At 45.8% G+C, this 22202-nt stretch overlaps 2 protein-coding genes across 3 annotated transcripts; one reads left to right on the top strand and one right to left on the bottom strand.

The window, feature by feature from the left end:
- The first annotated feature begins 3008 nt into the window (after nucleotides 1–3008).
- On the top strand, nucleotides 3009–9352 carry LOC146176440 (GTP cyclohydrolase 1 feedback regulatory protein-like). Of its 2 annotated transcripts, none has more exons than XM_084582777.1 (3): nucleotides 3009–3259; nucleotides 6735–6829; nucleotides 8578–9352. In XM_084582777.1, exons 1-3 carry the CDS (start codon nucleotides 3248–3250, stop codon nucleotides 8699–8701), a joined length of 231 nt encoding a protein of 76 aa, XP_084438903.1. In that variant the 5' UTR covers nucleotides 3009–3247; the 3' UTR covers nucleotides 8702–9352. The 2 variants fall into 2 exon arrangements, with proteins under 2 accessions (XP_084438903.1, XP_084438902.1); XM_084582776.1 differs by lacking the exon at nucleotides 3009–3259 and adding an exon at nucleotides 6519–6665.
- Nucleotides 9353–10533: 1181 nt separating this feature from the next.
- On the bottom strand, nucleotides 10534–20145 carry LOC146176439 (dnaJ homolog subfamily C member 17). Its single transcript, XM_084582775.1, has 6 exons — nucleotides 19818–20145; nucleotides 19466–19535; nucleotides 19361–19419; nucleotides 13865–14140; nucleotides 13075–13215; nucleotides 10534–10939 (listed from the first exon to the last, which is right to left on the bottom strand). Exons 1-6 carry the CDS (start codon nucleotides 19884–19886, stop codon nucleotides 10724–10726), a joined length of 831 nt encoding a protein of 276 aa, XP_084438901.1. The 5' UTR covers nucleotides 19887–20145; the 3' UTR covers nucleotides 10534–10723.
- Nucleotides 20146–22202: the final 2057 nt, after the last annotated feature.

Here is a 22202-nt window from a genome sequence, read left to right as displayed (position 1 = left end):
CTCACTCGAAGAAACCACGTTCCAAGCGCTACTCGTCGGTGCGAGGCGGTCTGCCGTGATGGCATGGTATAACTCGGCAGCTAATGGTTGGAGGGGGTTCCTTCTATAGCTGGATGCCACTTTTTTTTTCTTGACCTGCATCTGACTATAGCTACCTCGGTCTCAGTTTTGCAACTCAGTAGGGCAAAACTCAGTAGGGGGTCTCATTTCGCCACCAACTGTATGGGAAACATCGGGTCCCGCCAAATCAGAGAAATTCGGCGCATTCGAAGGCAAACTTGGACGTACCGTATTTACGCGAACCTAGGCACCCCCCAATTCTAAGCATCCCTCCTATTTTTGCAACAAAAAAAATTCTGCAAAAAAAGTTTGCATACGAATCTAAGCACCCCTTTCTTGCAACGAAGAGATAGTATCAAAGCCGCCAAGCGCGCTTGCTCACTCTGTCGTCGAGCCAGAGCTGTCTGAGTCCCGAGGTAGCGCGGCGTCTGTGGTGTGATCTCTAGTTTCATGTGTTGCTATGTTCCGACACACATGACAGATGGCTGCAGAGACACGTCGAAACCGGCCGAAAGCGATCCCGATAACTCTAAATCAGAGTAATTGTAGAAAACAGCACTGGCCGAGGTAACGGGGGAAAGAAAGACCTACAAAACATCAATAGATTGACGTTTCAGCACCCCTCTCGTTTCATCTTCATTGTGAACAAGGCACACGTACCGGTGCCGAAACGATGTCTCTGTTTTGTATGTTGTTCTTTCCCTCTGTTACCTCGGCGAGTGCTACTTTCCTCAACAAGTTAAGTTTCCCTTGCCGGACGGATTTCCTCGAACCTTCAACTATCTATATCAGAGTGTTGCCACGTGGTCCGGAATATCAGTGTTGCCATGGCATCGTGGTTGTGAGAAAGGGTATGCTTAGAATCGAGTAAATACGCTAATTGATTCTAGCAGGAACATATGCTGGCCCATTGATGCTACACTTAAATTATGCATACATCGATCCCACCGGCCGGTTTGACGAAGCCACAGCTGCAGCGGTGCATGCTGGTACACATAGTCATCAGGCCACTCCAGCCGCCCCGGAGTGCCTGAGCGCCACGTTTCTGAAAAATTTTAACTCGTGTGCATGCAAAAGTTCATTGGGAAAATTTATCCTTATGTTCCTGGATGCTATAACATCAGCACAAGGAAAAAATGACTGAGGGTTTGTGTATAAGTATCGCTTATGCAGCTCGTTGGGTGGGAAAGGCATCGTAGTAGTAGAGAGATTTAGCACACCGTGATCCGTCACCGCGCGTTCCACTGCGCATGACCAGATCACTTTGATGCCGATAGACGGCGTCACATACTGGATGTCGGCACATAGACCTGCCGCATCGGAACCAATCAGCTTGTGCGCCCCGTCCACGAGCGGTAAAGGGTCACGGTGGCGGATCGTGGATCACGGTATGCTAAATCTATCTAGTATAGTAATAGAGAGTTTTAGTTTACCGTGATGCGCGACCCGCTACCGTGATCTACCACTGCGCGTTCGACTGCGCATGCCCAGATCCCCTTGACGCCGATAGATGGCGCCACATACCGGATGTCGGTACCTGTCGCGTCGGGACCAGTCAGCTTGTGCGCCTCACCCACGTGTGGTAGAGCGTCACGGCAGCGGAATCGCGGATCATGGTAAACTAATCTCTAGTATAGTAGTTGGCATCGCGTTTCGGAAATAGTTGGAGAATACGTAAAAAATTGTATCATGGTAATTTGTCATTCTAGTTATTGATTGATGTGTCAAGCGATGACAAGTTAACAAAATCCTTGCAACTGAATAATTGAATTAACGAAGTAAATAATAAGAAAGAACGAAAACGGGAGTACAAAGGAGTGAATATGCACAGAATTAAAAGACACAGATTGATGATACTAATTACGAAAATTCCTTCCCAATTGGACAAACAATTTGGCATCGGCAGCACCAATTAAATCTAACTGGTCATCCCAATAGGACCCATTGATTTTTTTTTTACTGAGAGGCCTAATTTCCAGGAAGGAAATGGCAATTTCGAAGGATAAATACAGTTGCAGCTGAATACTTGTGAATTTCTCAACCGAGTGGCAACAAAACGTTACCTATCAAATTTGATTCGCCTGAAAATAACATATTGTGGGGTACGCAGGAGTAGCGGCGCAGCCATGACAGCACAAAAAGAAAAATACGTAAGCGCTTGCGTTGTCCCTATATATGATTCGCCCGTTTTCTGGCACATACCACTACGTTGCTCACTGCACTGTGCAACCGAAGTTGTCGCCAAACTTGATGCAGCGATGTGCATTCAAACGGTAAACTGTGCGTCGTTAGACTGGCTCCCCCGAAGAGCACAATCTCTTGAGCGAGAGAAGGAGCTATATCATCCTCATCCATTGTGGCCTTGAGAATTGGCCAGCCCGCCCTCAACCTATGGAAAGTCCGCATGTTAACATCCTCAGCGCTGCAGGTATATGTGACAGCAGCGTCTTTTGTTTAGATCGGCCTCCTCTACAGCATAAATGTTCATAAAGCGAGAGTTTGTCGCGATTGATCAGAGCTGCCTGATGTCTACAGTAATGTATATACACCCCTTCCTTTAATTATGTGCCTGCGCACGTGCCCATATAAAGGCTTCAGTTTCGAGAAGGAAACATGCTGCGCACAGCGACCGCCTCCACTGAACTACGTGCCGGCACGTTGCTCATACGTCGTTGCATGCGGAGCAGTTCGCTATCTTTCGACGTGAGCTGGGCTGTATGCAGGTAATTTCCTTCACACACGCACCATCTGTCCTTTCGCTTTCTTGTGCTACGGATGCGCCGCTGGCAAGCAGTAAAACATACCACTTGTTTGCTCCGTCAATCGGCAGTGTTTTTTTTTTTTTTCTTCTTAGCTGACGTACGCATGACGATGCATCCGCATAGGCGCGCGTAGGACGTAAAGCCGAAGCAAGGCTCAATTACGTCCGTGTTCACAGACTACGCTAAGCTCATGGACAAGAGTTTGCCTCGCGAACTGGCTTACTAAAGCGGAAGTGTTTGTTCACGGCAGAAAGCAGGAGGTTCGTTCTCCGACAATTACGGCGTTATGTGACCTCTTTCTGCTGCTTCATACGTCTCTTAATTGTTTTCGCATTGTCCATTCCGAGTGGCGGCTGCAATGCTAGTGCATGATGATGCGTGGGAATGCTGACTAAAAATGAGAGTTTTGTGGAAACAAATGCACAATGGATATTCAGGTAAGCTTCAGAATATCGACTGCCTGCGTAATTGTAAAAATATATATTGCACCTCTCAAATGGTTCGTTCAGGGCATTACACAAAAGGAATTTCGTCCAGGTTCAGTTCGTTCACAGTACAAGTATTTGTTTTGAAATCTTGACGTGCGAGCGCCTAGAAACAGACCTTATAGCTGCTCCAAAGTTATTCAGTGCTTTTTTCTGGTTGCTCATAAAATTGCTCCAAATGACGGGTTAACTATGTAATACATATTTCTCAAAACATGACTAGAAAGTTATTCGACAAGGTCATATATTGTGGGGGCTGAACTGGGGCTTCAAGGATGAGGCAGGGCACAAATCATGCGGAATAGAACGAGTTCGCATGTTAATAAAATACTGTACAATGGCGCGCAGAGCACAGCTACAGTGACCTAGAATATATAAATATATTCTAGTTCACTATAGCGAAGCAGCAAACAGGCGACTGCTTGGCGTGACGACTGGCGGCTCACTCGCTGGCTGGCAGAGGCTCGACTCGAGCGCAGGACCAAGGTCTTGGTATATGAGTTCGGCATACCGGCGGACGGACCGCTAGGGTCACCTGCCGGATAGCCTGGCAAGCAGAGTTGGAGCGGCCAAGAGGTGCTGCCATCTCACGGTATGCAGGGTTGTAACTAATTAGTTTCTACAGCGTCGTATGCATCTTCGAAAACGTGTGATATCATATGATCCCTCGAGTACCTTATAATGACAGATCCTCATATCTTAAAACTTATTCCATGTGGCCCCTTTGTAGTAAATTATTTCTTCTTCACCTTCGAAAACTAATTGACGTTCTTCAAGCCCGCATACGCCATCCATGCATTAAAATGCTTGCTTTTAATACAAAAATATTAGGGACAATCCATTTGATTGATACGGAGGAAATGCGAAAGCACAAACCTTTTAGGCTCCGCTTATGTAGCAATGAAAAGCGGGTTAAAGGGACCTAAAACAACATTTATGTGAATATTCTAATGCAAGATTCGTAGACATTGTTAAATATTCGAGTAATTTGAAGGCTCTGTGAGGACCCTGTAATTCATCAATATTAAGGCGAAAGTATAGGCTCATCAGTGTTAGCAGGATTTGTACGTTCTTGAGATGTGTCCAAGAGATTTCACGGGATTCCGTTAGAAACATATCTTAGTTCTCTTTGTATAGCGTTCCTACCGTCTCCATGCCAACGTAAAGGTCGCATGGAGCACGCCATCTGCCGCCAGCTATGAAGATCAAGCGCCGCAACGAGCGCGCGCCATCGCTGCCAAGTTATGCTATAGTGGAGCTGCTTACCTCGAATCCGGTGCGGAAGAAGCACTGCGTGATTCTGGCAAATAAACACTAAAGTAGAATCAGCCCCAGATGCTCTCGCTTTACCCCTCTTCAGGAATTTTAAATGCCTCAATAATTTTTATTTCTCGGATAACACTAAAATCTCTCAATAACACTTAAAATATCGGCAATAGAAAATGATGCTCCTCCTCTCCCCCTCAACTGAGTGCAAGGCGGCGCGCAAAAAAATATAAAAATCAGGGGAACTGTGACGATCTAAAGTGCATAGAAGAGATTAACCACCACTGTCGTTGCCCTCTATTTGGCCATTGCTTGGTTTCGTCTGATGACTGCTGACTGTCAATTGTGACGTCATTGCGCATGCGCAGTTGTGGTGGCTACAAGGTGTTGGCTGAGGTTTGCGAACGGAGACACTGCGCATGCGCAGTGCGTGCGTTTAAGATGTCTCAAAGCTTACGAATTAACTAATTTTTAGCAACTTAATTTGACGCTATGCTATCGATACCCACATCATCGAGTACAGACAGTATTTTCAATGACAAGCGCCTGTCGGCCCTGCGCCAAAAGGGGTTGGAAACTCGCATGCTCATTATCTAATGTACAGAGTAATTTTTAGAGTGTGACTTCTATTATTCGCGCTGCCATCTCCAAGTTCATTCACTTGGGCGTGTGACCTTGATCCGAGAACTCCATAGTGGAGGGCTCCGGACATACTGACACCTGGGTTCAAGGTCATTCACTTGCGCATTTCACCTTGAACCTATAGTGGCGGGATCCGGAAGTTTCGACCACCTGAGGTTCTTTCAGTCTCGCCATGGAAGAAGTGCGTGCCGGTACGAGTGCAAGAGTGCCTCGGCGCAGGCGCCAGACTGATGTGTAGCTATGCTTAACAAAGATTACGCTTGGGTAACAGTAGAACCGGAATCAACCTCCGCACTTCCTACTTACACTCAATTTTGCTGACTCATTCTTAACTCATATTTATTTTTCTCAGCCATACTTGGCTCAACATCGTTAAATCCATTTCCTTCGTATAATTAGGTGTTTTCGTTATATCCTAGTTTTCGTCCTTACACGCATATAATACGTATGCTACCTACAGCTTGAACCCACAGGCCTCAGCGTACTTCGACGGACAATTTTCCTGACACGTTGTCATTAATATGGCGCGAGCAACGAATGAAAGCGATAATATAGCGATAATAAGCACAGGGCGCGCGCACCGCCAGTCACCCTTTCCTATCGACTACCCCAGCGGGCCTGCGATATAAGCAGGCCGGCACATGCAGCTGTCAGTAACCTGACTATATTGCACCCCATCATGGAGGAAAGAAACTTTCCTTCCTCCATGCACCCCACGGTGATAGCCAGCACCCCCATCACACAGGCCACTTCGTGAGAGGCTGCGGATTAGTAGGCATGATCATATGTGATCTCGGTACGAGAATCGCAACTTCCCTATCTTTTCGTAACACGTGCCACCACTATTTTAGACAAGAAGTCGCTCGCTAGCCCTCTGATTCACACAGGTTGCGTTCTTTCATTAGGAGAATTTGCGTCGCAAAGTTTGTTCGAAGTTCCCAGTTGTGTTTCCCGCCTTGAATGCGCCCGAGTGCTACCTTGGAGCTAAAAACGAACGCGAATAACATTATTATAGTTAAATATATATAAAAAACACACGATGGCCGCAGTGTATACGAGTTGATAAGTTGATATAGATATGGCGATATGGCACCTCATTTGCCTAATTCGCTAAGCTAATGAACAAAAATTTTAGACAGATCAGACTGTCGCGCCACTCGCGGCATTTAGATAAACTGTTACAATCGTAAAAACAAAAATAAATTAACAAAAGCGGTTTACTTTTTAATCCGTAGGTGGCGTAGCAATATGCTATTTTACAACTAAAAATGTCAGCAAGTTTGTTGAAAGATTTTGATCTTGAGTTTCGCAACTATAATATAGGCAACTAGGGAACACGTGGGTCGCAGCGTTGCGCGTTGCTGTAGTGGTCGTGCCGCACTGCTAGTGGGGTGCGTACGTACAGCTGCTTGTGATGCCGTACCTGTTGATCTCAACCCAGATACGACTGGTAAGTAGCGCGCGCTGCGGGATCTATGTGTACAGGGCAGCAGCTGTCATCACTTGTGGTTCCCCGCAGGAGAACGGCCCGACCATAGTCGGGGACCGCAACAGTGATCCGGCACTCATGGAGCATCTCTGCGCGCGTAAGATCACCCAGCCCGGAAACGACTTGTGAGTGCGCCATCCGATCAGCCTACACGCGCTTGTTTTTCGCGGAAAATGCCTGTCATCGAAGATGGGAAAAATGTAGACGTGAATGGCCGAACTGTTCATATGCAGCTGTATGTTGTTAAAACGGTACAAGCAGCCCAGTTTCCTGAGTAGCTGTTTTCTTGTTTGGTTTTTGAGCTTGATGTTTCTTCCTTTACTCACACCGTCAAGCTTGTGGATAACTTTATGATGGTCCGGAATTTCGCTATGGCTGACTGCTTCACGTTGGGAGCGGTTTTCGCCGGTCGTAGTATCCACGGTCAGTTTACGAGCATATAAATGGATCGTAAACTCATTGGACCGCCCGTTTAATTGCTACTGAGTGATGGAATGTTGCTATAAATTAATTAGGCACGGGGCTAATTGCAGTTATTGAGTCTGGGAAGTCATTCCATGGAATCTCGCTTCTCATCTGATGCGGTGACGCGCTCGGCTGATATCGTCCGTCGACCGCGAGTCTCTATGAATGGTGAATCAGCCTGAACCAAGGTCATCGAGGGACCTTCTGAGTGGTGTCGGCGCACATTTGAGACAGTTGCAGTCTGAACAGTCCTCCGCCCTGAATGTCTCTTGTGCGCGCCCTTTCAATTTTTTTCTTTTTTTAGCGCCGTATCAGCACGCTCAGGTTCGAGAAGCGCCTATAAAAATTATCCGTGAACTGATTCTCGCAATGGGCTTCTCGGTACTGTTACAACAGATGAAGACTACAGCGACATAAAGAAACCGACGGGACAGCAGGCTAGTCCTGTCGGTTCCTTTTTGTCGCTGATAGGCCGCATTGTGGAGTAGCGTTATATAACATCCAATGACAACTATTTGATCAGTGCCTTTATACATAAATAGCATGCACTTAGTATTGATTGCCTGCGAGCACTTAATATCTCTGTGCTCCACTGTGCTGTACTGCATGGCCATGGCCTAGGTTGGGGTATGTAGGATCATGATAGCACTTTCAGTGACGTTCAGTAGTGTTAGATGTGTGGTATTCATCAAGGTGACAAGAAGCCCAGGTCAAAATTTTGGCAAAGCACAGGGTGTCCAAAAACGACCACTCAGTTATTCGATTTTTTTCACATTTAAAGACTGGTTAGCTAACAGAAGTGAGGCGGCAGTGTTTAACACTTAATACTTTTGATACATACTACCTGATCAATTAAATGTTGGTCAGAGTGGGAGGTTGAATCAGGATTTATGCACCTCGTCAAATGCGCCAATGCCAGCATACTGTGCAAGGTTAAAATTCCTGATATAAATGCTGAGCATGCATATGGTTGTAGCTTAATGTGCTTGGAATTTTGCCAAAACCTCCCTACTTTGCCATGCCACCATTACAATTACTGCACTTCGGTCACGGAGTGCCACACTTCATTACTGCAATTTTGAGATTCTACATCAGGGTAAAGATCTCAACCCTCTAGATGCCTGCTCCATTTTACGACTCAGAGGTGCATTGCAGCTGATGTTGATGACATGCCTGTTAGCGTGCCTGCTGCTACAAAGATGCAAGTATTTCTGCGTGCGTGTAGGTCACCTAGCTATCACTGCTGCAAGCATAGCACGAACACGAGACAAACGTTGATACATGTCTTATACACCTCCTAAAACAAATTCACTTGCATCTCCTCGGGAGAAAGTCACTGTTGTGCTTGAAAACATACGAGAGAGTCAGCTAGTTTCATTTTAATGTGGTCTACATTCTTTTTTTTCAGCCCAGAGTACCGGACTGAGGACCCTCCTCGCACTGTTCTTAACAAGCTTGAGCTTATGGGGTATCGTGTAGTGGCAATGTCCGGCATAGGCCAGACCTGTATTTGGACCTTGCACAAACCGTGACTGCCTGCCGTTTCCCCACCACTTCCGAATCGGCTGGTCCGGTGCTATTTGTTTATCCTGGCATTTATTTGCCTAGTGCTGCCATCTGGAGGCTTCTGCTAACTGGTAATAATGGAGCAATTGAGGGCTAATTTGATGAGGACCAGGCATTTCTTTAGCCAAAGAAAGCATCAAGAACAAAGGAACAACCACCACCTCTTTTGAGAGGGCAGTGGATTTTAAGTGAAATCCAGTGCATATGTGTCCACTGGAAATGCAACTTGCTTAGTAAGCTTTACTTACCTGTTTCTTTCTAGCAGCGACATCCTAGCATTTACAGCTTGTCAATGCAGCTAGTGCTTAACTAATGTGTAAAGTATAATAGTAGTGCATCCACCACCACATATCATTTGAGTCTGGAGCACTCAATGCACGGCAGGTCAAGAACATCAGCAGTTGCCTTCCACTTAGCAATAAACAGACACGCATTACTTGAAAGAATGCAAAAGATGCGGGGCATCTGTAGCAACACAAGGTGCTGAAATACAAGTTCTGCAGTAGACGATACAAAGCTGTGAACAGCGCAAAAATGCTGAGTGAGATATTTGTATTGCTGACTTCACAATGCCATGTATTTTTACTGCTTCACATAAAGATGCTTGTTTGTTCTGACTGGCTCTGTTGAGTTTATTTTTTATATTGTTGAACGAAGTTGCCTCTGCCCTTGCTGAGCAAAGGAGGCGATTTATTCGCAGTAACAACATCCTTGGCCATCCACTTTTATTTTCTTCATGTTAAAGAATGCATATTTTGAACCACTTTTTTCAAGTGTATTTTATGTGTTGTGAAGGAATACAGGCTTCCCCAAAGAAAGTGAATGGTATTGTTTTTGGTTGTAGAATGAACACTCTCCAGAGGCAAATTGCCTACTTTAAATGCTAGTCATTGTGGGCAGATCAATAGCCTGGCAATAAGCCATTTGGCTGTGATGCACTAGGCTGATGTACAGTACATATATTTGTCAAAGGAACTAAAATTGAGGGGGACACTTAAACTCTGCCTTCAAGGGTGTGACACAATGGTGCTGAGAGATATGAAATTGCCTATCCTCCTTTAGCAAAAAATTTTTAATCTAGCGCATGTGTCTTCAGAGATGTTCGATTAAAAACAACCTTCACGCTTTCACCTAACTCGTACACCGAACTGTAATTCATTCTTCCACTTTTATTTGCCACCCTACTGGTCCCAACAGTAATTGCTGTTTATATGTCTACCACTGAAAAATAAATACTTTTCTCTTTCCAATTAATTATAACTTGTTCTAACTCCATAGCAAACGTGCAAATGTTGTGAAAAACAGCAAGTGGCTGCGCAAGTGTCGGGCAGGTTTATAGGTCACTCTTACAGGGGCAGTTTCATTTAAACCATGTATTTTTTAACTTTTTCGCCTAGAAAACGGTGTTCAGTGCTGTTTTTTCCACGTAAAGTTTCTTGCTTGAAGGAGAAAGGGCAGTCCCCCTTCACCTCCTAAATTCACTCTTGCCCTAGCATTAATCTTGGTACTGTTAAAAAGCTAAAAAAAGAAGAAAAAGAAAGAAAGAAAAAACGCTCTATTTCCTAGGGCGAAGAAGTGATAGCAATAGCTGTCGCACTCACACTCTTCATGGTGCATCATGAAGAATGATACAGTTTCAACACTTCCCGAGTCCAAATAACCATAATGCCAATCCAAACCATTGTGCTGAGGCAGTGTTTTGATATCACACAACGGCCTGCACTACCAATTCTGCTTCTTAAGCCAGCAGAATATTATTGCTCTAAAGAAAACTTTCACACAATAGTGTGATGTTAGTAAAAAAGAAAAAATTTCTGGCCATACCACATCTGGATGTCCTCACAACATCCAGAACTACAAGTTTCCAAGCACACCACCTGATGGCCCAATGTAGCCGAAAGGCATTCAGCCCAGTTGAGGGGTCCAACACACACACATACTACGGCACTTGACTTACAGGGGCCACCGCCCTCTCAAATCCGCTGTGGTCATGGAGGCTGGGCAGCAGCCTGCTGCAGTTTTCTCAGCACAAGGTTCTCATAGTCGTCGTCTATAGAAGAAGAGTGAGTGTGACGTGGTGGTGGTGGTGGCGGTGGTCGCACTGTTGTGGGTGGTACATGCTCTGCACTTCCAGAGTCACCCAGCATGCGAACGGTCAGTGGGCCTTCTTCGGGGCTGCCCTTCTCGAGCTGGGATGCCAGGTACTGCAAGGAGCATAACAGTTTTGTTACACAGCTATGACTACTAGAGCAGCAACAATCATGTACAACACTGAAGCGGAGCATAAATACTTGTTGGAACTGCATAGTTTCCTGGTTTTCTTTTTTTTAATTGGAGGAAATCAACGACAGAAGGTAATGTAAATGATATTGTTTCCTGACTTTACAAGGCTAAGCTAAATGCGACTTCATGTTCTAGCAAGTTTTCCCCTTGTTTAGCTCTGTTTATCTTGGTTTGGTTATTCTTTTGCTGCACAGCACATCAGCACGTGTTGAGTTATTCATAAGGGCCAGCCAAAGCACGATGAGACATACACCAGCTGCACATGCTACAACAGCCTCATTCTCTCTCCACAGGCTGCAGTCAACTGACATAGATATAAAGCCCCGCTTTAACAAAGCCATATGAACATGCTTCTGTGGCTTGGGGGTAATGTGTCTGACTCAAGATCCATGGTTCCTGGGTTCAATTCCAATCTCACGTTCCCATATCAAAGAAGGGCAGCCCTGCCAACTTGGCCATGACGTGTGGTCAGTGACATCACATACCCCGTCCAAACAACAATCAATGCCCAATAATATTGCCTGCCATGTACTACCTGGATGGACCTGGACCACACTCATCTTGTTGAGCAAGCTGGAAGTCCTCCTTTTTTTCTATGCTTCTTCAATGCAGACATGAGCGTGATGCATAAGCTACCATGCTCTGAGCTTTCCTCAGGCTTTTGTGCTAATGGCCCAACTAGTGACTAGAACATATGCTAAAAGGAAATGTATACTGTGCTGTTAGATCAGCGTACTGCAGTCTCTGAAAAACAAACTGCTGCCCTATACATCCCCAAGGATAATTAGTACATGGTTTGCTCCAGATCACAGTGAAGACCAAGTGATCTGAGCTAAGGACATCACTCTACAGACATTGGGGCACACAAGTCCATCAGCCACTTTCAGAAATTACCCCGAACTTGATGGTTTGTCATATATATGTTACCACATCGCAACAAACTGTTCGGGTTAATGCACCACACGGAGTAGACACATGACCCATTCTGGCACATTTAGTGCCTGTTTTGGTGCAAGTGTAGCATAGTTCAGATCCTTGAATAAATTTGAAGCTGGTTTCATATTGTAACATGCAAGCATATGATGCTGACATTAGTGGCAGGGTGGGTGGCAGTTGCTTTTACAGAAGGAAAGATGTATCCAGCTACAGGACAACTAGTGTGTCGGGCAAACAGCTCTCACAACTAACTTTCTTTTTGAAGGGTGAAAGCTCGAAATATGGAGATGTTAATAGTGCTGTTGTAAGATGGGGTGCTCCTCTCACTTGCTAAGAAATATATAAGGTAGGCGGGCTACTTGGGCATCTATCTGGTCTTCCATTACATAGAACTATAACATGATGCTAATGCTGATTCTTTAAATGCTTGCATGCACGTGCGTGCAAGTAGCACTGCAATTGATGCTCTATCATTTTATAATTTCTTTATTTATTAGGTGCATTACAAGGAGCTGAAGTGGCTTTTTCACCTGTCACGACATGACAGAATGCGCAGCCAAAGTTAACCGGGCCCAACAGTTTGTGTCACAACTAGACTACATATAGACCATTTCATGACCCTCAAAGAAAGCGGTGTGACTACGCTGTTAAGGGAAGGCGTCATCAACCCTTTCCTGTGCTACAAGAGTAGCCCAGCGCCCCAATACGGCAGAGCCCTTCACCCCTTTGTAAAATTGTGTATAAGCTTGATAGCATTTCAAGTTTCCATGGGTGAAATGTGAAAATGAAAAGGCATTGTCGAGAGTACATTCTAATTTTGCTGTTCTTGCAGAGCCAGCAATTTGGGTTCCACAAAACAGCAAGCACTAGCGAGTGGCCGGATTTTATGAGGGCGCAATAACTGAATTATCGAGTGCATCTTAAGTATATGTGTGTACATACTAAAATGTGTCACCATACCAGCACCATAAAAGATGTCACATCAGCCAGGCGACACGTTTCTATCGATACATACTGCCAACAACTGCCTTGTCTGAGACACAATGATGTCCCGGGCTAGAGTAAAGACATTTTAACTAGTGTGGCAAGATGTTTCAGGCTTCAATACAGGCCCACTCACGGCTGCGGACGGCTGTTCAAACTCCACGAGGGATGATCCATTGCGAAACACCAGACAGCTGATGCTTCCATACTGGGAGAGACGCCGCCGCAGGCTGGCCTCAGTATATCCTATCAGTCCGGGCTGCTGCTTCCAGCGTACCTGCACCACAGACGAGAAACCATTTCGTAGGAGCGTCAGCTGCATGCGCAAGGGAATGAGCAAGAAAGAATAGGATAAGAGAGCGTATTTTGGCATTCAGTCACATGACCAATGTGTTACAAGAATCAAAACAGACATTGTAAAAAAGAAAGGTCGCTGAAACTTACCCAAATATTTGTCAGCTAAAATCTCAATGATTTGGCATGCACTAAAGAAAGCATGCAGTTGTCAAAAAAAAAAAAAAAAAGAGCTTGCAGTGCTGGCAAATTAAGTAGCCAAAACATTTGCTAACAGTATTGGGGCACGAGTAGAAAATTCTCATTTATATGGCATTTGAATTACTGTTACACTGTCATAAGAGTGGGAGCTTGAATGTTTGCATGAGCAGGTATCAGTACAGCCCGCTTGTATTCATATGCTTAGTAGTGAAAATTAATGAAACAAATCTGTTCAGCTGCGTGCGCCAGCGCGGAGCTGTCCAACAATAGACGGGCATAGTGAGAACTGGTAAGCCCACCAATTGGCTCATTTCTGTACCACATTTAATCAGCAAACAATGTGTTTCCATCAGCTATGAAAAAGGTAACTGAACAGTCCAGAGAAAGGCTTTCATATTGTAAGTTTGAAGAAGACAATTCATGCGGCTCACCTTGACTCTTGTCTGCTCAGCTTCATGCTGTTGTTGCTGCTGTTCCATCTGACGCTGCAGCAGCTCTCGCTCTTTAGCTAGCTGCCGAGAACCTTCACGCCGGAGCCTCTCCACTTCTTTCTCGAGAGATCGCTCTAGTGCCGCCGCTGCCGCTGCCTCTCGGCCGGGGGCCTCGCGGGCTTCCAGTTCTTCCCTGAGCTTGCGACGTTTGGCATCCAGACCCTGGTGTCGTAGTTTGGCCGCCTGCCGAGCCTTGAGCACAGCATCGTACGCGCTCTGCAAAGATGGTCGCGGGTTAGCTGTATAACCACCACGTCCCTACCGCCGCACCACCTAGACCAGCCGCCGACCATTCAGCTGCTCAAAGGACTTCTGGTAAATTGCACACGTTAGTTTTATGCCTTGCTTTCTTTCTTTTTTCTTTTTATAACACACAAGAATATATGTCTGCTAGGTTTATTCTGACAATATATTACGACCAATTTGCAACGAACCTTAGCAATGAACCTGTGCAACGCTTGCTTCTCTCTTTGAAGCTAAAACAAGTCACCATGGCATCGAACACCAGTGATTGCTGAATCACCAACTTGGAAATTGCGGAGCAACAACTTACATTTGCAACATCTGAGGTTGCAAGAGTAACTGTGCTTACTTGCTTATCAGTGCTTACCACTGCAGAAGGAAGGGCTGAAATCTCCAGCACTTGCAGTGACGGCATGGATAGAAATGCTCTTCAGAGAAAAGCTTTTGCTAGGTTCTAAACGCCTTTACTTGATCGAATATTTAATATTGCGTTATTGTGCACAGATGGTATCACGTCTGTGCTAAGAGGCTAATAGCTGGGGAGAGAAAAAAATCTTGGAAACAAAGGGCAACTCTTTGAATTTTTCTACTTTCCTGGACTTTACTGGAACTCTGTATGTTTGCCTCAGTTTACCAGTCATTTGTACCAAATTTCACAGTGGCTCGATGCTTTGTTGCAGTGAAAATTAATTTTAAAATTTCCCATTTCATGGGCTCTAATAATTAGGCACACACAATAGGTTTTGTGGCTGCCTCTGGGATGTGGTGGGTCGGTCTGCTATGACATATCACAAGTTGGTCAAAACCCACTTCAGGCTTTTGTTTCCAGTTTATTACTATTTCAAAATACTTCTACTTGCCATTTTGAAAGACAAGCGAACTGGAAGGCTATTGTATCAACAGGATGATTGGCTGAGAGCGAATGAGTCAACAGCTGAAATGGCAAACAGCGTTTTATTATTGATTTCAGGCAAAAGTTAGATGTTAGTTTTTCGTACTGAAAGCAGGGGACTCTAAGGAATGTGATGTGATTATAAACATACAAGGCTCAAAACACCCCCGGAGTTACCCATAAATTTAAGTTCAGTCTCCAACAGTATGATCCAACAGCGTTGTTATTGGCATATGTAGCTTAGCACCTCTATTTAATAATCTCACACATACTCAGCATGCAGTCGTTACCAAGAACATTAGCCCCATATACATGGGCTGGACAGCATCGGGTCAAGTCAGCGAAGTCATCCTTACTCTGTCCGCTTGGTGTCTACATAAACTCACTTCTAGAAAGTAGATATAGCAGCAGTGCCTAGCGTCGTTTCGAAGTTATTGTGTGAAGTTTCTGCTCGTGTTTGATTCTGTTGTCTTTTACTACTGAGAGCTGTGATTATTATTTTTTATCGTTGATCAGGGCTAGAAAGTATTTAACTTCGCTGTCACTCTTAGCTGTGCCGGAAGCTTTTCGATCCAAGTTCCCGCAACTCGACTCCCTGACTCGACAGCATCTACATGCTTTTAGACAAACAGGCCAAGTGAGTTAACCTACCCCCTGCAAGCGAGTTAACTCGACCCGCTCCGCTGTCTACTTTACTTCATATAACTGCGCATACATGAACCCAACAACTGATGGTTTACTCGCCAGGTTTAGCCGACCCGACTCTGTCGAGTTCGTTTGTACACGGCTATTCTGCGCAAGGCCACCCAAAAAAGGTAGAGGTAGCCTCACTTTGACCAACTCGTGTGAACGTACCTGACTTGGGATACAAGGGGTCCCAGGTTTGATTTCTATCTCACCCTCTCATCTTGCAGGAGCGGCCCCAGTGGGAAGTTGATTGTTGTTGAAAAACCTTTATTTCCACCGAGAAGAAGCTCCGTTTCGGACTCCCCGGCACGCAGGCCTGATGGAGCCTTACTCAGGAGCCTCGCGAACTAAGGTCTGGTGAATATACATTGTTGCTTCACGGCCTCAGCCGCCAGGCGGATGGCTTGCTGCTGCTGAGAGGGGTCCTCGCTTCACAGCAGGGTCTCCCAGGCGTCTCTATATTTTCTTTAGCTCCTGGGCTGTTGTTACATTCCCAAATAATATGATCTAGAGAGCCCCATCTCCCACATGTTATGCAATGTAGATCCTTTTCATCTTTTGAAATTGTTGCATATACCCAAAAGGGACTAATATGATTGCCCCCTTGTAGCCTCCTCCATGCAATTGCCTCCCCGTTTCCGAGGGAACGGTCTGGCGGCGGATAGACCCTTCTGCTTAGCTTATAGTGCTCTGTAACCTCTTTATACGAGATTAGGCTATCTTTTACATCCATGCAAGAGGGCTGCTCGGCAGCCGCCCGGTGATAGAGAGCTCGGGCAAACTCGTGAGCAGCCTCATTCCCTGCGATGGATTCATGTGCTGGTATCCATATAATTTCCACGTTGCGCTCAAGCGGCCTCGATTCGAGGACTCGTTTAGCTTCTTCTGATATTCTTCCCTTCCCAAAATTTCTGACCGCATTTTTGCTATCGCATAGTATGAATTTAGCCTTGGTACCGACACAAGCGAGCGCTACTGCCAATTCCTCCGCCGCGTTGGCGTCTCTCGTGCGGCTTGAAGCCGATACTACAGGTGCTCCTGTTCCGTCGACTACTGCGGATACAGCTGCTCCTTGCCGTTCACATGCAGCATCTACGTAGGCCACTTGTTCTGCTGGTTGTTCTCCCATTCTTTTCTTGTAGGCTCTGGCTCTATGCCCGCGCCTCTCTTTGTTATATTCGGGGTGCATATTTTTTGGCATAGGCGGGACGCGTATCCTGGCTCTTATCTCTTCCGGGATATCCACTGTCTTATGGGCAGTGTATCCCGGTTTGATGTCTATCCATTCTAGTATTTTTCTTCCTGTTTCAGATTGGCTAAGTCGCTCCAGCTGAGCTATTCTAACTCCCTCAGCTAGCTCGGCCCATCTGTTGTGGATACCCATTTTCTCAAGACGTTCCGTTGATGTGGATATGGGAAGTCCCAGAGCCCTCTTGGCACATTTCCTCAGTATCCTGTCTAGTTTATCTATGTTCTCTTTGTTCATATTTAAGTACGGCGTTGCATAGCAGATTCTGCTTGTTATGTACGCCTGTGATATTCTTAGGAGGCTTCTCCCTTTTAGGCCTCTCCCTTTTACTGCTATCCTTCTGAATATGCCTTGCACTTGATCCGCATATGTTGCTAATTTCTTTATGGTATTGGTATTGTTGCCTTTATGATTGATAACCATACCCAGGACCCTCATCTCTTCGACCTGCGACACCTCTAGGCCCTCTACTACCACTTTGATGTTTATTGGCTTTTTGTCTCTGCTGTTGGTGTTGTACCTAAAGAGCTCCGATTTCTGCGGTGAGCATGTTAGTCCTCTGTCGGCTGCATACTTCACCACGGCGTCTGCAGCTCTCTGCAGGCTCCACTCAATTTCTGCATCACTTCCATTGTTCATCCAGATGTTAATATCGTCAGCATACATACTGAACTTTATTCCAGAGATCTCATTCAGCTTAGATGGGAGGCCTCTCATTGCTATGTTGAATAGAAATGGAGATAACACAGCACCTTGAGGGGTTCCTTTGCTTCCTAGCCTTATGCTGGGAGACTCTGCGTCCTGAACTTTAATCACCGCCCTTCTGCCCTGAAGAAAGTTCTTAATGTAACTGTATGTTCTTTTGCCTACGTTTACCTCCTCAAGACCTTTTAGTACCGCGTCATGTCTGATATTATCGAAGGCCTTCTTGAGGTCTAGCCCTAGGATATCATGTCTTAGTCTGAGCATTATGTCCTGCGTGCTGAGCTTAGGTCTGAACCCTACCATCTCATGCGGCCATAGGTTTTCATCCTCACTGTATTTTGTTAATCTCGCTTGCACTACGTGTTCCATGAGCTTCCCCACACACGATGTCAGAGAGATTGGTCTTAGGTTTTCTAACTTTGGTTCTTTCCCCGGCTTAGGAATGAGAATCACTTCTGCCTTTTTCCATTCGTCCGGTAATTTACTTTCTTTCCATACTTTGTTTATGTATCGTGTGATTGCTTCCACCGATCCTTCATCTAGATTTCTAAGCATGACATTTGATATCTTATCTGGTCCAGAGGCCGAGCGAGTTCTTAACCCCGCAATAGCTGCTCTGACTTCTGCTACCGTGATATCTGCATCTAGTTTGCCATTCTCTGGACCCCCATATTCCGCTTGTTTAATTTCTGTTGTTTCTCCTATGTATATTTCTTTTAGTCTCTCCATTAGTTGCTTATCCGTCCCATGGAAAGCGTGTCTCGCCTTCACTTGGTTGATGCTAGCTGTCTGTTTTGATTTGTTCGGGTCTAGGAGGTGCCTCAGTAGGTTCCACGTTTTGGCTAAGCTCATATTCCTATCCATTTCGTCACACGTGCTGCACCAGTTTTGCTCGTTAAGTTTTATCGCGTAGGTTTCCATGTCTTTCATATGCCTGGCTAGCGTTCTTCTTAGGTTTTTGTTCCATATTTGGGATTTCAGTTTTTTTCCAAGTCTCTCCTTCTCCTTCCACATACTCATTAGTTTGCTGTCCATTATTTCGGGCGTGTCTTCCCCTTCGGCAGCCATTTCTGCGCTCTTAGCATCCTCTCTAAGCTGTTTAGCCCAGGTATTTATATCCTCAATTTCTTCAATTCCGTGGTCTCCCCGAATTGCTCGGAATTTATCCCACTCCGTTATTTTGGTCTTTTTGATCTTCCTCAGTTTCACCCCTTCTCCCACTTTGGTGGCTATTATGTAGTGATCACTGCCCAGGTTCTCCATGGTGTTGATCCACTCGACTGTACTAGCATTTTTACTGAAAGTGAGGTCTGGCGCCGTGTCTCATGGTTACACTGCCGCCGACTCTAGTGGGCGCACACGGGTCTGTGTGTAAGGTTAAGCCAAGAGTTTGGGACTCTTCCAGGATAAGTCTACCTTTTAGGTCCTGCCTTACATACCCCTCCTACGAGCTCTGACGTCACAAAACCCACCGACCAATCGCTGTTCAGCTGTCTCACCTGTTAACTAGCACCTGACAGAGGAATGCTAGTGATTCTTCGCTCACAACACCGAATTTTCTGCAGAATGGGGCCTTTAACAGTACCCTTTTAAAAACGACTTGGTGCAAGTGACGATGGCAGGGCAACGTCACGAGAGAAGACAAATGACCGGTACTCACTCGTGCAGCCGGGTCGGTAAGCACCTCCAAGGCACGAGACAGCTGCTGAAAGAGTTCCGCTAAATAAGCGCCGTGGATGTCGCTGCATCAAACATTTCGCCTTACCTGCTCGAGGGTTGTCGGGATTCTTGTCCGGGTGGCATGTTAGCGCTTTCTTTCGGTACGCACTCTTGATCTGCGAGACAGAGAAGTTTCAAAATCCTGGCATGTAAAACAATGTGATTTAAATCTATCATGTGTAGCACGAGGAAGAGAACCTAACAAGATTCCGGCCTGCTTCGTACTCCGTATGCTTCCACAAGACGCGAATTCGTCAGGCGAATCACTCGGGTGCGGGCTCAACGCAAGGCCGGAAAATACACAAGAGCTATCAAAGAAACAGGTTGTACTTTTTGCAGTCTTTGATTTTACTACATTCTAAGCCGTGTGTTCGCAAAACCAAGCAAAAACATCTTACCTCTTTTTCACTAGCGCCGATCTCGACTTGTAAGAGTTCGTAGAGGTTACTTTGCATCAGTGAATCCATGGTCGTTGGGTCAGCCCCAGCTGTGGCCGAGGCACCAACGCTACACTTTCACTGCGTTGAACTCAAGCATATGATCTTTTCAGCATTTGAATTAAGAGATTATGTGCCTGCTGCACGTATATATGATAGATTTGTGGACTTGAGGTTGTGTTCAGTGCCCAGAAGCGAAGCACCATTCAAAGCGTTTGGCTACGTATTGACTCGCTTTGACTTGCTTCATTGCTGACTTGGCTTGCGCTGGCTTGGTGTAATCACCAACGAAAGTGATTGAAACATGGCATATAATGCAAGGTCAATGTAAATGCGCAGCTGTCTCAAATGATTTAACTTTATAAAATAGTAGATTTCGCTCGAAGAAAAACTTTAGAATTACACGCGGTACAGGTACTAGTAGCGCAGGCCCTACAGGCGGTACAGGTGGTACAGGCATGGTAGAAGGTACTAACGTTAATAGAACTAAGATCAGTTGCCAAACTGAGAGCTGTTTCGCGGCGCCGCCACCGCTGGCTGCTTTGAGTGGCGCTGCAGTTCTACCAGGCTCTCGTCGGCCCGAACGTGGGTTCACGTGCAGTGCGGGCAGCATGAGTACAGTGCGTGCCCGACTCGGCTGCTGCAGTGATCGTTTTTTGTGCTACCTGTGCTAGCATGCAAAGTTGAAGGGGCTACAGTAACCATGCCGACGTGCTGCGTGCCGGGCTGTGCGAGCGGTTACAAGAGCGACAACACAGCGAGGCGTTTTTTCTCGGCTCCGCGTGACGCGGATCTTCGTGCGGCATGGGACCGCGCGATTCCGCGTGTTGACATATGGTATGTTGAGGCAGAAATGGAAAGAAAAATAAAGAGCCTCGGCCCGCGTGTTGACAGGAAACTTTCTGACAAATCACGTGTGTGCGATCTTCATTTCTACGATGAAGACATACTGAAGACGTACAGTCATATCATTAATGGCAAGGAAGTAAAAATCGATGGGGGCAAATGGAACCTCGCTGAAGGATGTGTACCGAAGGTTTTCCCTGACTGAAAAGCGCTCATTTGTCCCTGGAGTGTTTAAGCACCTTTCAAGCTCCCTGACTGAACTGGTGACTGGCATCAAGTCAGTGGTCGAGCGACAAACAAAGACAGAAAAAGTTTTTGGAAATCTGTTCTGGTTGATTGTTGACCTGCTTTTGAGCAGGAAGCTACCCCGAATAGGTTGTAGCCTGCACAGTTCACTGTGCAAGTGGTGAAGTTTTATATGCGGATGCATTTTTACACACGATTCCTATCCGAGAGGAGCAATGTGAGTAGTCAGGTTATAAATGCAAGGAAGAAGTCTCGCCTGCTGTAATTTGTGCATTCAGTAAAGTGTGAAAACGTGCTGTGAATAAAATGTAAAATTACATTTACTTGTGTGTCTATCTGTAGCCCACTGCGTGAAAGGTCGCAAAAAAAAAAAAAAAAAAAGTACTTGCGACGCGGGCGCAGGCCAGTAACGATAAACCCACAGTTGGGAATCCCAAAAAGACTAAATTTTATTGTCTGGAGTTGTTGGCGTCTAACCTCCTGCCAGCTCTCTTCTCTTGCTGGAAGAAAGAAACCGACAACTCAAGAAGCAGAAGTTCGCTCTTTTCGCGGCACAGATTGCGCGCGGCGCTCGGCTAAAAGTCATATGCATGCTTATTGACGAAATGAATGCAATGCGCAAAATTCGCTTATTCCGTTAAACTGCACAATGCGGCTCTTTGCTGAAAAAGCGCTGGTAATTTTTTTTTTTTTTTAAGCATATGCACATGCATGCGGTTGAGCAGAAACTGCAGAAACACACTTCGAACTGACGATGAACCTTGCAATGATCATATCTCTATGCCACTTCGGGGAAGAAACTAGCAAAACAACTTTCCTAAAAAACAAAAAAACAAAACGGTAGCGTTGCCTGAGCAGCGCTCACCTGTATCGCTCGAGTTGCTGCAGTAAAGTTTTGCAGCATGCTCGCCACACACGGTTCAGACTTGATTGGTGACTGTGAGTAATTAACGATAAGTACGGCATTTAGGACACCAAGTAATTTAACATTCCCGAATGCTACATGCTACGCCGAACGGCCGAGCCCGCAGCGTTTGATTGTGCTTCGACAGCGGCCAAGCAGCGGCTAGATAGAGCTTGTTTCGACGGCAGCGCCACCTCGCGTTAAAATTGACGCGCCGCTTCAGCAGCATGGAGAACCCGGAGAGTTTGGCAACTGATCTTAGTTCTATTAGCGTTGGAAGGTACTACAGGCAGTGCAGGCAGTGCAGGATCGTCCACTCTAGGGCAGGTGCTCTAGGATGAACACGCGAC

This window comes from Amblyomma maculatum, chromosome 10, assembly GCF_055883805.1.
Source record: "Amblyomma maculatum isolate TAMU_Amacu chromosome 10, ASM5588380v1, whole genome shotgun sequence".
NCBI lineage: Eukaryota > Metazoa > Arthropoda > Arachnida > Ixodida > Ixodidae > Amblyomma > Amblyomma maculatum.
Note: the sequence above shows the minus strand (reverse complement) of the source record. Positions and strands in the feature narration are given on the sequence as shown.